Raw genomic sequence first — 16,196 nt, 5'->3', positions numbered from 1 at the left:
CATCATCAATTAAAAATATTAATGGCCCTAGCAGAAAATATAACGTTCGATTCAAATAATGTGTATGCCATTCTATGATGGAGAAATATTATCGCGAAGCAGGTTGCTGGCCACTCATTTAGCAATCCCTTGATATGCCACTATCGAACGCAAAGGCCGCCAAACCCTATTAGTAAGTTATATTTTATATTACATGAGTAACGCGCTTAATGGTACATTAAATAATTAGGATAATTAAACTAATGATCCTATGGGATGTTATTTTAAATTATATTTTGGAGACATTTTTTGGCTCATTTGACGGCAATAACTATGCATCATTACAATTCATATTATTAATTATTATCATTGGTTAATGAGGTCGTCTTACGTTATACATGGGGGGTTACAGCATTGTCATTATTATAATCCCTTATATGGTTCGTTAAGATAAGATAAGATAAGATAACTTTTATTGAACCTCAAAAAGGAAATTCATTGCTCGTCATAACAACAAGAAAACACAATAAAAACAAATATAGCATAACACCATTCATATAAAAACATCAAAAAATACAAGATAAAATTATCATGATATCAATCATTAGATTGAAACATTGATATAAACGATGAATATGGTAATGGCAATTTACTATTATTATTTACAATGGTCATGGCACGACATTTAAATGGTTTAGTAACCCGTATTTTGATCATACGTTTGGAAAGTAGCACACCAGGGCAACAATACTTTGGTATGAAACCATCTAACCAGGTTTAAGGAAATCTAACAACAAGACACTAAGCTCGCCTTGCCAATATAGGAACCCGATCCAGTACTTTGATCTTATGTCTGGCTACGAAAAATACCAACAGTACTGTACAATACATTTCAACGGCGAGCTGTGTTAAGGGGCGTGAAACTGATCGTGTCGTAGCTACAGATAAACCCTTTGTTTTCATCATGCAAGCATTTTTTTTCTGATTGTGAAGGCAAGATTTAAGTTTACAATTTAAAAGTACAACAACAACTTACCGTATCATCAGAAGTTGGAGAGTTGAAGCCAACTTGCACAGCGTCCATGGCGGACTAAAAGGATCCAAAGAAATAATACACAATTAGTTTACCCCTCACTCAATCACGCAGGGCATAAACTAAATTTGGTGTTCCATAGTTTTATATGATTTAAGGCTCAATTAATATTTCAAAGATGTGTACTCATAGAGTATCAACCCCTGTTTTTATACCAGAGATCTGCTGTAGGTTCAATTGCATCCAATCCCAGTATAGCTTCGTTTGAGCTACAGTAGGAATTATCACACCAAAAACCAAGAGAAAAGAGGCCTAGGCCTATACTTACTTCTCCGACACTCGTAACTTCTGCTGCCGACAGGTTCCCTCTACTCGCCAAGCTTGTCAAATCATTTAGCCTATTTTCTGTATCTTGCTTCACAGTCTAAAGAATATAATTTGTTAAATATAAGTTCTGTCTACACTATCAAACTTTATGTGACAAAAATATGGTGTGCCCATATATGGATACGATGACGTCATATCACTACCAAATTTAGGCACATCACACTTTTTTGTTGATTATAGTGTTGACAGATTAGATTTTTAATTTTCGCGGATGATGCGAGCAATTATGATTTTATATATTTTATTATTTTAATTTAATTAAACACCGCGAAACAATGGTAAACAAATGTAAATATTTTGTTGTCTTCTGTGTGGTTCGTCACTTATTTTTTTTTATTATCAGTTGTATTTGTACTTTGATTTTTGTCGTTATTACCTCTTTTTTTATTTTTAGAAGATTTATTTATAGAATACATTTAAATTAACTGAATATTAACATAATTCGTCAATCAATACTCCTCACATGTCGGAACACAACAAGTGTAGTCGTTATATTACCGTGTCTGGTATCGTCGTGGAAATTGACGTAGAGGTGTACGTTGTTGTACCCACAGTTACTGAAAAAGCATTAAAAAACAAAAAATAAATCACAAACAAAATACTAGTCTAAAGATATGTCTACACTATCAAACTTTATGTGACAAAAAGTGTGATATGCACAAATATGGTAGTGATATGACGTCATCATGTCCATATAGGAACTGTTTTGTCACATAAAGTTTGATAGCGTAGAAAAAGCTTTAAGCTTATCAATAACTATTATACGTATTTGACTCGGCTGTATTGAGCAGATAATCAGCTGTGTATACGAGACTCGCAGTCATCTATTCCCACTGCAGCAATTGGAATAGGTGACTGCGGGGTGTTTGCGACGAGTGCGTGACCAGTCGAATACGTCTAATGAATAACTTTTGAAAAATTATCCTTGCATCTTTTTTATAAATTGCAAAAGGCATTTTTAGAGGGGTAAGAAATTGGAGAGGGACAGTGACGGATTCAGGTAGAGGGAGGAGGGTCTACAATATATAAAATTTGTATAAAAATTGTAGCTTTTAATTTCACTTCCATTGTTCTGCCTTTTTCAACCTGTTAATTAAATTGTGTTACATAATCAAGCTGTGCCATGGGGACACAACTTCTTCCAATGCTGGTAACCCCATCACCAAGGAAACGACAGCGTAATGCAAATCAGTTATTATTGAGTTAAGAAAGAAAAAAAAAGAAAAGAGTTAACATGCGTTTTATCTGAAATTGATTTTTTTTTATATTGCTGAGTGCACTGAACATGTCTCGATATTTTCCTTTCTGAGCGTGAGAAAAACGTGTCCAGAGAAGATAAGAAATTTCCACCTCAACAACACTATTTTAATTAATAACAACTATTAGCTTATACTCCGACTCGTTCTCGCATAACATATCATTATTGATAAAGACGTTTAAGTAATCCATTTTATCAGAATGTGGAAATAAAACGTGTATCTTAATTTAAAAGGCCTTTCTAACGTTTTTGCTATTTCCGTTATATTACGATATCAACTAATAAAGTCCCATGGTGCTTGAAAACGGATAAAACAATTAGAGCAATATTTGTAATATTTGTTTTCCATACACAGCCACTATGTAAATAATATATATAAGAAAAAAGATATGAAATATATATTAATCGATTAATGAACAAATAAAATAGCTAAAATATTTTTACATGAAATGAAATAAATGTACCTAAAGTGTACAAAAGAATGTACGCATGCGCCTGAACTGCGACTCTTTACTGACGGAATAGTAGGCCTCCCGAAAAAAAAAAACATTTATGCTTATTAAATAGGCCACAGTTTCATTGACACAATGTAAGTGAAATGTTAAGTAGGTATACAAAAAATAAAAGGATTCTGGTCTAGGTGATTTTGAATGCGTGATTGCGTATATTACGTAAGCTTTGTTACCAAGGACGCAGCGCAAAGACGTAGACGTAACGCTAGCGAGTTTACTAATGATACGCAATTGTTCAAACAATCCATCGATTGTGATTGGTCAGATTACATGCGCTGCAGTTACGTCCTTGCATTGCGTCGAAGTGGGAACCAAACGTTACACACGATTTAGTTATAAAGTTATAAACTGAAATACGTACAATTGCGCATACACATGTAGAATAGAGATTCTTCACAGTTCTTGTCTTTCCATTGCCCAATGTTGTTGCTGACGTGGAGAAGCACGCAGTCTGCGGGTGTCTGAAAGTTTGTACCTCTATTGTTGGGTTCCACGTTACCCCAAGGTGAATAGTCGTCGGAACCAAGATTTCTCCCGTCATTCCACACGAATGTTCTCTCAACTTCCTACAAATAGAAAAAAGTAAATCATTAGGCGATGTGGCTTAGATTAGCGTTACAGTTGGGCTTTTATGTTTTGACGACAAGTACTGCAATTATTACTGTCAGTGTATGTTGATTGATTGATTGATTTTATTCGATATTCATACATAAAAGTTAAAATATACAATATATAAAAAGAATACCTGGATAACCCATTAAGTCGACAAAAAAGTAAACTTATTTCCAATGGGGTCCAGTAAGTGAGTTATTGCGATTTTCTTGCCCTGATGGAAGTCGCATCATGTGACACCAGAAAGCGAAGCTGGGGTAATAGTAAAAGTGTATTGTTCATTTAATCATTGACGAACTAAACTATAGGCCTAGACTAACTATTTTCAACTTACTAAGTCTGTGAGTCCAATCCATATGAACATATTTTTTCCATCTGTCATATTTATGGCCATTTGGTTACGTTTCTCAGTGTTCAATATCGCTAAGTCTGCCCCATAATTAATACATTTTTTTTCTGCCTCAAACCATGTCGTCCTGTCTTCAAATAAGGCAAAACACTTTCCTTCAAACAATTTCCACGATTCTGGACATGTTATGGCATCTGAAACAAAAAATATATTTTAGAAAGACATAGCAATGCACAAGTTAAAAATAACGAATTAAATTTGATAGCCCTACTTGCTAGAAAAATACGTTTCACACTTCTAGCGCCTAGAAGACAGAGAGCATGCGTCGTAATGCACACTGTTTACAGGTTGCAACCTAAATTTCAGTTTTTATGTGCATAGGATAAAATTACAACTATTACAATAAACAATTGCCACAATTGGTTTTATCAGCCCCCTAAGTGTAAATGTATACGTGTGTCCCAGATTTAAAGCAGAGTGTAGGCCTACACATTGGTTTTCTTAAAACCGTAGCCTAATAATCAAAAAGAGAACGTAACATTTCAGCGTTTGATTCTAAATCTGTCTACACTATAAAACTAGTCTGACAAAAACAGTATGATGTGCCTAAATATGGTAGTGGTATGTCCAAATATGGCAGTGATATGACATCATGTCCATATGTGCACATCACATTTTTTTGTCATATTACTCTTAAGCTCTGTCTACACTATCAAACTTTATGCGACAAAAACATGTGATGTGCCTATATTATGGACACGTTGATGTCATATCAATAACATATTTGGGTATATCACTACCATATTTGGACACATCACATTTTTTTTGTCAAACTAGTTTGATAGTGTAGATGTGACAGAGCTTAAGTTTTATTACACAGTAATATAACTTGTATGTAATTAAGTATAGGTGAAATTAAACCTAACGCATTCAGATAATGGTACGACATCTTTGTATACGGTACACAAACTATACGACGAGATAAATATTCTTTCTTTTTCAACAACCTCGTAACTTACACTGCTCCATACGTTCTAACTACCCATTATGCTACAAGCAATGTACTTCAGCCACACAATGGTAAATCCCTATGTAAAATCAATTGATCGATTTTTGACAGGTGCGCGCTTATTAAATCAAAAATCAAGTATGAAGTCACAAACAGCATACGAACAGAATGATACACCCGGTGTAGTTAATTAAATCAATTTTCTAATTACATTGCTGTATTTGTTCTCATACGTATAAAAATACAAGCCTAATTATCTTCTACCAATCTAAATAGTTTGGATTTAATGACGTCATACACAAAAACGACAAATGACGTCACGATTTCGAGTTGAGTTTAGAGGTGAGAGAGAGCGACTCCCCTAATGCATGTGTAACTTTCAACACTGGGCAATACAACTTCCTTTGAGCAACGATGCATGAAAAGAAAATGACAATTTTAATAAGTTGATTGGAAGGATGTAGTTTGGGTAAACGAAACTCGAATACACATCAGCGCTCATCATAGACCTATTTTCGTAAATTTCCAACTTCGTTTATTTATTGGCATGTAACATATTTAATTAATAAGATGATGACTAAGTGATTTCGTACCAAGGCGTTATATCTACAACTTGCATTACAGAAGACTGTAAACTAATATTTTAAGATAAAAACAATGTGATCGAAGTAACACAATCGCATACAACATATTTTTTATTAATAACACGAAAAACAAGGGTAATCAGGTTTATCCGACCTATTGTGGTATAAAATTTGGCTATTTCAAATTTATGGGTGTTAATTATACCACGAGAACCGAGCTCTTGTTGGTTGAGACCCTATATAAAGTACAGTGATTTTTTTTCTCGAAAAATAGCTAAAATAATTAGCTATAATTTTAGAGATATGTCGAGGTAACATGCGCAGACTACATCACTGTTTCCCCTCAATCATAATAACGTTTTGCCTTTGTTTGTTTCACACTATACTGCAACGCAAGGACGCAAGTACACTTTAATGCTTGTTTCGCACTAGAGAAGCAACACAAGGACGTAACGCAACGTACGTGAGTTGACCAATCACAAGCGATGGATTATTCGAACTGTCGCTTTTCATTGGTCAACACGCTTGCGTTGCGTTTACGTCTTTGCGTTGCGTCCTAATGTGAACCAAACATTATTATTGCACGATGCGCTAGATTATTATCCATCGCGCGTGATTGGTCAAATTACTTGCGTTACGCTTTCGAACGTCCTTGTGATCCGTCATGTGGAACCAATCTTCCTTAACATTAAGTGATATAAACATATAAACATTTTGTATGATTATAGGAAATATAAAGTATTTGTTAAATATAAATACAGTTAAAGTAGTATTTGGTGGTTTCCTTTAGTTGTGTTTACACTCTACGCCTACGTAGGCTGACGAAATAAGTGGGTAAAACTTTGACAATACGGACTCACCGCAAACCTGTCTGCACAGAACAGATGCACACACTTGTATCAACAAAATATGAAATTGGTGAAGCTTACCACAAATAGAAATGTATATTTAGTTATTAAAGTACAATATAGGTCAGTAGGTTGAGTAGTAATCTGCGTTGATAACAAATTAGAAGAATACATGAATAATAATAATAATCAAATGGATGGGAACTATTATAGGCCTATTAGATGTGTAAGCTAAAATTACAATTAACATTGTACAACATTTAATGGTTATACGGTTGAGAATAGAACATGTGCAGCGAGTTAGAAACAAGACCAACACATCAGAGACATTCACCAATTGGTATAATGATGTTAAAACCACTTCAAACAAACAAAGTCTGCTGTTTATGTATTTTTGTATACTAAACATTAATATGTTGTACTCCGGAAATTGTTTGGTAAACCCGTCTTGTCTGTAAATATAATCTGTAATAATTTCCTCGATGTTGTTTATAACTACCGGTATACGGTAGGTTAGTTTAGTAATTCACTTATATAGGTATAGCCTATATTGTTCCAAACAAAACAATGCACAGAATGTAGCCAAAATGCCTCTTTTTCATACATTCTGACAGAATACAAATCAACACACTGAATTACCTATATTGTACTCTAAATATGAATGTATATTCGATGAATGTATTTGTGGAAAGAAGATGTTTTGGATGTTCCACTCGACACCTAAACTTGTACGACGTGTGGTAAGGGTTATATTGAAGGGCAAACGGTAATTTGGGACTATAATTATGTTATGCGGTGAGACAAGGACCACTTATAAAAGACAAAAACACCACCACATATCCCTTATATGAAAACACAGAAACGTGACTTCCAAAGTCATGTTTGTGGTAAACTTTATCACCTAATTAAAACATTAATACTATAAGAAAAAAAAAGTCATTTGGATCCAAAAAATCAATTTATAAGCCACTTTCTTATTTCGTCAGAGAAAACTACCAACAATATACAGTAGGCCTATATAGTACTACATTTTTTAGAATTGTTGTATCAGGGGAAAAAAATTAAGATATTTATAAATGCATATGAACTAAACAGAAAATGAAACGTTAATACCGATCTAGGCCAAATGACCAAATAAATAGTATAAATTGTGGATAATTTTCGATCGAATCTCAATTAAATAGTCATTTGATGCTGGCTGCTATCTTTGCTACCTAATTTAGCGGATGACTAACGGGCGAGAAATCCACTCCTGCTAACATTAAATCAGCCACTCAGACAAAAAGTATGGGACGCTGTCTTCAACAGATGTGAAAATCTTCTCACACATCTATTCTTACAGCGTTCTAAGTTCTAAGCGGGTCGACGTTTTTCATTTTTTCTTTGCGGAGAAAGATTTTATTTAATTGAAGAAACAACCAGTGGTCCGGCCGCCTGGATGTGAGTTTGCCAACGGCTTGGGAAAACCTACAACTGTGATGCTTGCTCTATTTGGGTTAATACTCCACGAACGAACTCTTTTATAAATATTTCATAATATAACTATTTAATGTGGTCGAAGCAGCACACAAGGGATCCCTAAGCCCATCACTATCTATTACTTGCGACATCTAATAACACACTCGAACCAAAAGCAAAACATTTTAAGTCGCATGGGAACATTTATTTCTACTCAAACGTGTCAAATTTCGAACCTATAGCGTTTTTAGTCCCTAACATTTGTCTCCAGTGACTAACGATGTTATGATATGAACTTCATGTATATTTTGTAACTCTACAAAACTGTATAACGTGCATGTGACCTTTATTTTGTGATATTTACCTTATATGGCATACTATGCTTGGCATTTAATTATGATTTGATACAAATAATGACATGTCATTTACAACAAACTCAAGTTGACCTGCGTGCGTCTACAGAGAGCAAAACTTATGGAAACTGTTCCGACAGCAAGTCGAGCAAATTCTGCAGATTGAATATGGTTATCCGCTTTATGTCTGGCTACGAAGTGTAATAATAACTGTGTTTTATCCAACAATGTGGTAGTAACCTTCTCGAAGGAGGCACTAGTTGTCATAAATTCGAAAGTACTTGGGTACAAGCTTATAAAGTTGTTTGAAGTTACTAGTTGCATTAGTTGACGCGTTAGCGAGTGTTGACGCGTTAAATAGTGTAGACGCGACGCATTGTTCCGTCAACAGATTAAAACCACTGTCACCAATTAGTATATGTTATCTCAAATGTTCAGAGCCAGAGCAGTTAGAATAAAAAAAAGGAGTCCAAAATAACACCAACCCAAAATATAAAACGATATTCAAACCAAGATATAATATGATTGATATAGGCCTACTGTACAGTAATTTCATAATCGAGTTTTTCAGCATGGCCTATCATTAGTTTTGGTAATATGACACGATGTCGCTATTCTTGATCTTTGTAGGCTATGTCTATTTATTCGTCCGTTTGTCTGTATGTCCCCTATAATTAGTTGCTGGTATATAGGTCTACCAGTATAAGACCAGTGCAACGATCTAAAACGTTATTGTAATAACGTATTATGGTCTGTCTCCATATTATGTATATATATATATTATGTATATATGTTTTTAATCTTTATCAAATAAAATTCATATCGATTAGTACAATATTCAAATCAGCAAACTCAGCCTAACCTATTGTATGTAAAATCATATTATTGTACTGAATGTTAATGATGGAATTTATGATCAATAAAAGATCTGTTGATTTTTGCTTGTATATAATATGTTATATTTTACGACTTTCAACCCTGTTAATGGTGACGTTTGGTCACTGTAGGGTGATGATGAAATAAAATAAAAAATAAAAAAATATCATTTCTGCATTTTGGGGTTCGATCTGTTATTTAATGAAATGATAAAATTATAGCCGGGAGGCTAGACCTATATATAATGAAGGCATAGATTGCTTTGGAATGATTTAGTTAAAAAAGGGTTATTGTATCTGTATATTGCTGTATGCAAATTATGATTATGTTTCATTTTATTAATGCTTGTGGTGTATCGGGTGAATACATAATTTATAAATTCCATTATATTAAATTTAATATTATATCTGTCGGCTATCAGTAGTTGCATCGCTAACGACCACGACCTCCCATCTGATGGTACAGAGTGCATGACGTCACAAAAAGTGAGAAGCATTGTACTCTTACGAAGAAATATACATTTTAATGAACGCGTCCAATTTCTGATGAAAATCAACGGCTTTTGTACGCGCGCGTCGAAGTTGTGTTTTTAACATTAAGGGCGAAATACTACACACAAGAAAAATGTAATATTCAAAGAACCGATGTTATTACGGGCATGTGATTTAAATATATTTTATGTAAATTATCCTGATAATTATGTTGATAATAATAGTCAACATTCTACCGTGGACACACAATATGGTAACTCAGAAGAAAATACATAATTATGAACATATTTTGTTGTTTGTATTTTAGAGGACTTATTGACGATTGACTACTTTTGTTTTGATAGTGCAAACAATGTAGAATTGGATGTTACGTGCCGACACACAATACATAACGTAAGCATACCAGGAAATTGTAAAATTAAATAGAATAATAAAAACCAATTATTGGTAGTAAACAAAACAAATGTAATTGTCTTTAACAATGGTTAAGGTAAGCAAAATATGGAATAATTCACTTCCGGTTCAGGAGCCGGTCTGGTTTTATTCCACTTTCAAATGAGAACAAGTTTGCAAAATTTCCAACAGACATAAAGAATTGTGTGTTGGTGGTAGCTAATTTTGTAACTATTATAACATTACGTAACATTGCTATTTGAGAACGTTTTACTTTACATTCCACTGAAAACACTGCGAACCAGCGTATAATACATTTATACTGTAACTAAAACAGTATAAGGGCCTATATTACGATAGATTTTAGTGATAATTGTTAACTAATTAATGTTTCTCAGGCACTGAAATATACGTTGGTAAAAGAGAATTAGCCCTACTAATGACGCTACACGTCACAATAATATACTACTCTAACTAACTAGGCGATAGGTCATTGTATACAACATTGATTTATAGAGGTGAATCACATAGGCCTAGGCCGTGATGAAGAAGATTAATTAAAACAGATGTCAAATATAACTAACTTAACTTATACGTGTTGTGACGGATACGTATATGCGTATACATTTTCCCAAACTCCCTGCTCACTGTTGTATAATTGTCGGCGTTTACCAAAGCTCTGTCTACACTAACAAACTTTATGTGACAAAAAAATGTGATGTTCCCATATATGGACATGATGATGTCATATCACTACCATATTTAAGCATATCACTACCATATTTAAGCATATCACTACCATATATGGGTACATCACATCAAGTTTGATAGTGTAGACACAGCTTAACGCTATTCACAAGTTTTACTTTATAGTTTGATACGGGACATTCGGATTATTAAAAATATCAATGCGCAATTATTCATTAACACATTTTGTAGATTTATGTTATTTATTTGTATATATGTTGTATATTGATTGGAACATTCCATTCCATGACCAGACATACCAAAGCAATTTTACATTTACAATTACTCATTAAATAAATCAATTTATCGCTGACGCATTTAACGAAATAAGGATTTGTTTTAGTTCATGATACAAGTGTGCACTTCAATTTGCAAAGGCCTACTTCTTTAATCAAAATAAAATATTTGAATACTTTGTTATATTAACTTTTTATTCTTCACAATTCAGCCGATGCCAAGGGCATATAAAGCTCTGCCTACACTATCAAACTATAGTTTGAAAAAAAAAAGTGTGATGTGCCCAAATATGGTAGTGATATGCTCAAATATAGTAGTGATATGACATCATCATGTCCATATATGGGCACATCACATTTGTTTGTCACATAAAGTTTGATAGTGTAGACAAAGCTTTAGAAGTTAAATCACTGTTATCCTCATACCCACACATTAGATGCACTCATCATAAGCGACGCTCCGGCCGGCGGCGTACAATAACTATTTTCTTTTCAAGTATCTTCGAGAAAGGTGCGAGAAACACGCGCGGTTACGGGAATCGGTCAGGGTCGCAACAACGATCATTGAGTTTTATCCTTTTTTTTTACGCGTGTCTTTGACGGGTGTATAGGTACAGAACACCCATTATTATAAAAAAAATATAGTAAAAATAGTTTAGGCCTACCTTGATCTGAAGGAAAATTATCAGTATTCCTCACTGCAGAAGTTACAGTAAAAACAGCAACAAGTATCGCTAATTTCAAACTCTTCATTTCAGCTTTAAAACTTAGTAAAAGACTTCAATCAACGTATAAACAACCACTGGTGACAGATACAAACAGTTTTGTTGCAAATGGTTGTACACCTGTAAGTAAAATCCAAAATATTCAGGCTAAACGATTCACATGTACACCATGTGACTTGTCTTTTTAATTCTTAATAAAACACAAGGAACGTAACATTATTTTCCTGACTACTTTATCATTTAAACTTGTACGTGCCAATATAACTCTGTGACCAACTGTGTGTTGATATTCTGTCGACGATCAATGTCAGTCTGTGCTTTTCCCGAGTTGTGAAACATTAAATAGCATATCCTTAATAACCAATGGTAATACGCGATAATTCGACGCATGCGCATATTCAATTAGAGAACGTGTATACGTTACTGTGTCATGGAGAAATAAGTACAGTATCAGACTTATTTATGGTTATGCGCCATAGGATTTATATTTTTGTTTTCAATTACGGTAACCGTATAAATATTTTGATGAAAACGGTTATTATGTAGTGGTAAGATATTATAGTAGTGGGAACCAAGTTTTATACTGCGGGGTAGTTACTGTATTAGACTGCGGGGTAGTTACTGTATTAGACTGCGACGTAGTTACTGTATTATACTGCGGGGTAGTTACTGTATTAGACTGCGACGTAGTTACTGTATTAGACTGAGGCGTAGTTACTGTATTAGACTGCGGCGTGGTTAATATGAAAAAAATTACAAAGAAGCGTTGGCGTAAATCCATTTCTTAATTAGCATTATTAAAAAAAAAGTCTTTCTAATAGTGTATACTTTACATTTTATAGTGTTAATATTTTTATATATTACCTAATGTGTGTCGCTTACGTAAATTGTTATCCAATACGTATTAGGTCTATTATCATCATCATCATCATCGTCGTCAGATTGAGGGAGTTAATTCACTTAATTTTAAAGATTATTAATGATTGGTCAAAAACTTAAGTTTTACGATTGATAAATACATTTAGTATTGTATATTATAACCTTGAAGAATGTTATTATTTCATTACTGAATGATGCCATAATTAATGTCGAAAAGTCATTCGCGAAGGCATACTTTTCATTACTTATGTATTCATTTGTTATCTATGATGGTCAATGGCTTATTGTGGGTGTAGTCACGTTTTACCGTTGATTGTGTATTTTATTTGTATAGGCCTCTTCATATTAATCAAATTGTAGGCGTTAATTGTGTATCTTTTTTCTATAGGCCTATCATATTAATCAAATTTTAAAGTAAAAAATCGATAAAAATGTGATGTGATAAATTATAATAATAATAAATGAAAACTTATATAGCGCCGGTATCCTCCACCCATGTGGCGCTCATGGCGCTTTGTGCATTAACAACGTGCGAGAACATCAGCGAATAGCGACGTCTTTAGGTTGGTCTTGAAACTGTTTAGACTAGTTGAGCATTTAACTGTTGCTGGTAAGCTGTTCCATACACTTGCGGCCGCAACGTAAAAAGATCTCTGACCCCACTGATTTTTCGCTCTACGCTCTTGAAGAAGGTTTTGTGACAATGATCGTAGGCCTCTGCGGGATGATTCGTAACGATCCACAAGGTCAGATAAATAAGCAGGAGCACTGTCATTTAGGATCCTGAATACAAACAACGCAAGTTTGTACTTAATACGTTGTTGAACAGGCAACCAATGCAAATCCATCAGGACAGGAGTTATGTGAGCGTTTGATTTTGTATAAGTTACAATTCTAGCTGCCATATTTTGCAAGCGCTGCAAACGTTGTATTTGAGATTTTGGTATGCCAAACAACAAGGCATTACCAATGTCAATTTTAGAAGTGACAAATGAGTGTACAATCAATTCAGCTGTTTTCTTGTTAAGATTACCGCGAATACGACCAAGGTTCCTAATCGATATATATATCCCGTAAAAAAACGTATTTATAGCTTTCGAGAAATTATACACTTATTTCTCTATGTTATAACATAGCCTGAATATAGACCTAATAATAACGCATGAAATCAGCCGATTCTCAGTGTATCTTCCGAAGTATCATAGGAATATTTCTGTGTGTTTCACGTGTATCTAGTAGTAGCCTAACCCTTAACCTAACCTTACATGATACAGGCACCACATGTGATATAAATGAGATGCTGTATTACAAAATATTCCTATGAGACTTCGGAAATATATAGTATGTGAGAAATCGGTACCGTTAGGCCTATAGTACTAAAGTATGTACGCGTTTCCAACTATTTTATTAAACACATCCCTCCACACGTCTGTTCGTGTCGTGGAAAGATAATATGGAGTGGAACACTAAACGTATAGTATTAAATTAATTCAGTGAGTTTATAGCCTTTACCCGAATTAGTACAAGGACATACCAAACTTAACATCCCCCAGTCGTTAGACGATGCACTCTGTATTTATGCTTTTTAAAATTGTATATTGATTTACAAACATCAATATTGAAAGTAACCGCTGGCGCAGTCATTAATAAATGATTTTGGTTAATCACATCGGTAATTGTTTGGCTAAAATGGCGTGCCAGAAAATTATGGTAATAATTAATTCTGAATTAACCAGATGGCGAGTAACTAAGCTAAAATAAATAATTTAAAATAGTTTTAAAAACGTTATTCATACCACTTGTATTTTAGTTCGGATAATATATCACTTTTGTTTGTCAAATCAATTACGTTTAATACGACCTTGCGTTGCGCCATAGTAGTGGGAACCAAGTTTTAGACTGGGGGGGGGGGGGAATAGTTACTGTATTAGACTGCGACGTAGTTACTGTATTAGACTGCGGCGTAGTTACTGTATTAGACTGCGGCGTAGTTACTGTATTATACTGCAGCGTAGTTACTGTATAAAACTGCGTCGTAGATACTGTACTAGACTGCGCCGTAGTTATGTATTATACTGCGGAGTAGTTACTGTATTAGACTGCGGCTTAGTTATGTATTAGACTGCGGCTGAGTAATGTATTACACTGCGGCGTAGTTACTGTATTGGCTGCGGCTTAGTTATGTATTATATTGCGGCTGAGTAATGTATTATACTGCGGCGTAGTTACTGTATTAGACTGCGGCTGAGTAATGTATTACACTGCGGCGTAGTTACTGTATTGGCTGCGGCGTAGTTATGTATTATATTGCGGCTGAGTAATGTATTATACTGCGGCGTAGTTACTGTATTAGACTGCGGCTGAGTAATGTATTAAACTGCGGCGTAGCTACTGTATTAGACTGCGGCGTAGTTATGTATTAGACTGCGGCGTAGTTACTGTATTAGACTGCGGCGTAGTTACTGTATTAAACTGCGGCTAATTGATGGTGATCGGACAATGACCCCAGTCATAGTATTTGAGAAAATAACAATGTTGGAAATTAATAGTTGTTTGAGGCGATGATAATAAGTATAGGACTACACAAGATTAATCCATATTTGTTGTGTATATTGTATGTAAACCACTTTAAAATTTACAGAGAACCTCTCCTTTGGAACACCTCTATTTTGGGACTATTAAAGAAACATTGTTGTGAAACTAAAACGAGGGGAAATATGTTCTTTAACACTGTACACACGGTCAACTGTTATTTAGGGAAGACATTGTTGGGTCCCGAAGGTGTCCACTAAAGCGTGGTTCCCACTAGCGACGCAACGCAGCGACGCAAAATGCTGTACATTGCGTAATCACAAGTGGGAAACGCAGTGCTGCAGACATCGCAAGTTTGATTTCACGCAGGCAGGTGGGGGGGGGGGGACACAATTATTGAAAAGGCATTTTCTTACGTTGCGTATAGGTTGCGTCGCTAGTGGGAACCAAGCTTTAATACTTTTATACTGTATTCAAGTTTCAATATACATTTATTTTGAGGGTACATTAAAAACGCATATAGGTCTACTTTATAAGTCGTTCCCGTGTACGCCCCTTGTCAAGATGTCATCTTTCTTTCTTCAGTTTTCTTACTTATGCACGGGAAGCTGTATCTTAACACTAATGCTCAAATAAAGGTCATGTTTAATTACGCTAATTAAAGTCTTGCCGATATTTACGTTTATCCAGGGGCGAGCGAATGATCTATCACAAATAAGACATTTTAATTGAAAGTGGTATTTAATTGGAAAGATAATTAATTGGAAGAATATATTTAATTAATATTTTACTGTCGTATCAATTAGGAATTACAGAATACCGCAGATATTATCTGATTATTGATTGATGACGTTGACATTTGAATCATAGGCCTAACAAGTTGCAAACAGATGACTGATGTAAAGGAAAAGTTAGTTAAGAACTTCAAACATCAT

General features: G+C 34.4%; 1 protein-coding gene across 4 annotated transcripts in view; it reads right to left on the bottom strand.

The window, feature by feature from the left end:
* LOC140053960 (adhesion G protein-coupled receptor L3-like) overlaps window positions 1-16,196 on the bottom strand; it is a 52,250-nt gene that overhangs the window by 22,834 nt on the left and 13,220 nt on the right. For all 4 annotated transcript variants that reach the window (XM_072098726.1, XM_072098729.1, XM_072098728.1 and 1 more), the window contains exons 2-7: window positions 11,791-11,970; window positions 4,116-4,324; window positions 3,531-3,735; window positions 1,898-1,956; window positions 1,341-1,436; window positions 1,016-1,069 (exon numbers count right to left, since the gene is read on the bottom strand). In XM_072098726.1, coding sequence (XP_071954827.1) covers window positions 1,016-1,069; window positions 1,341-1,436; window positions 1,898-1,956; window positions 3,531-3,735; window positions 4,116-4,324; window positions 11,791-11,878 — 711 coding nt within the window. In that variant the 5' untranslated portion in view covers window positions 11,879-11,970. The remainder of the gene's footprint in view (window positions 1-1,015; window positions 1,070-1,340; window positions 1,437-1,897; window positions 1,957-3,530; window positions 3,736-4,115; window positions 4,325-11,790; window positions 11,971-16,196) is intronic.

This window comes from Antedon mediterranea, chromosome 7 (assembly GCF_964355755.1).
Source record: "Antedon mediterranea chromosome 7, ecAntMedi1.1, whole genome shotgun sequence".
Classification (NCBI taxonomy): domain Eukaryota; kingdom Metazoa; phylum Echinodermata; class Crinoidea; order Comatulida; family Antedonidae; genus Antedon; species Antedon mediterranea.
This window is presented reverse-complemented; position numbering and strand designations above follow the sequence as displayed.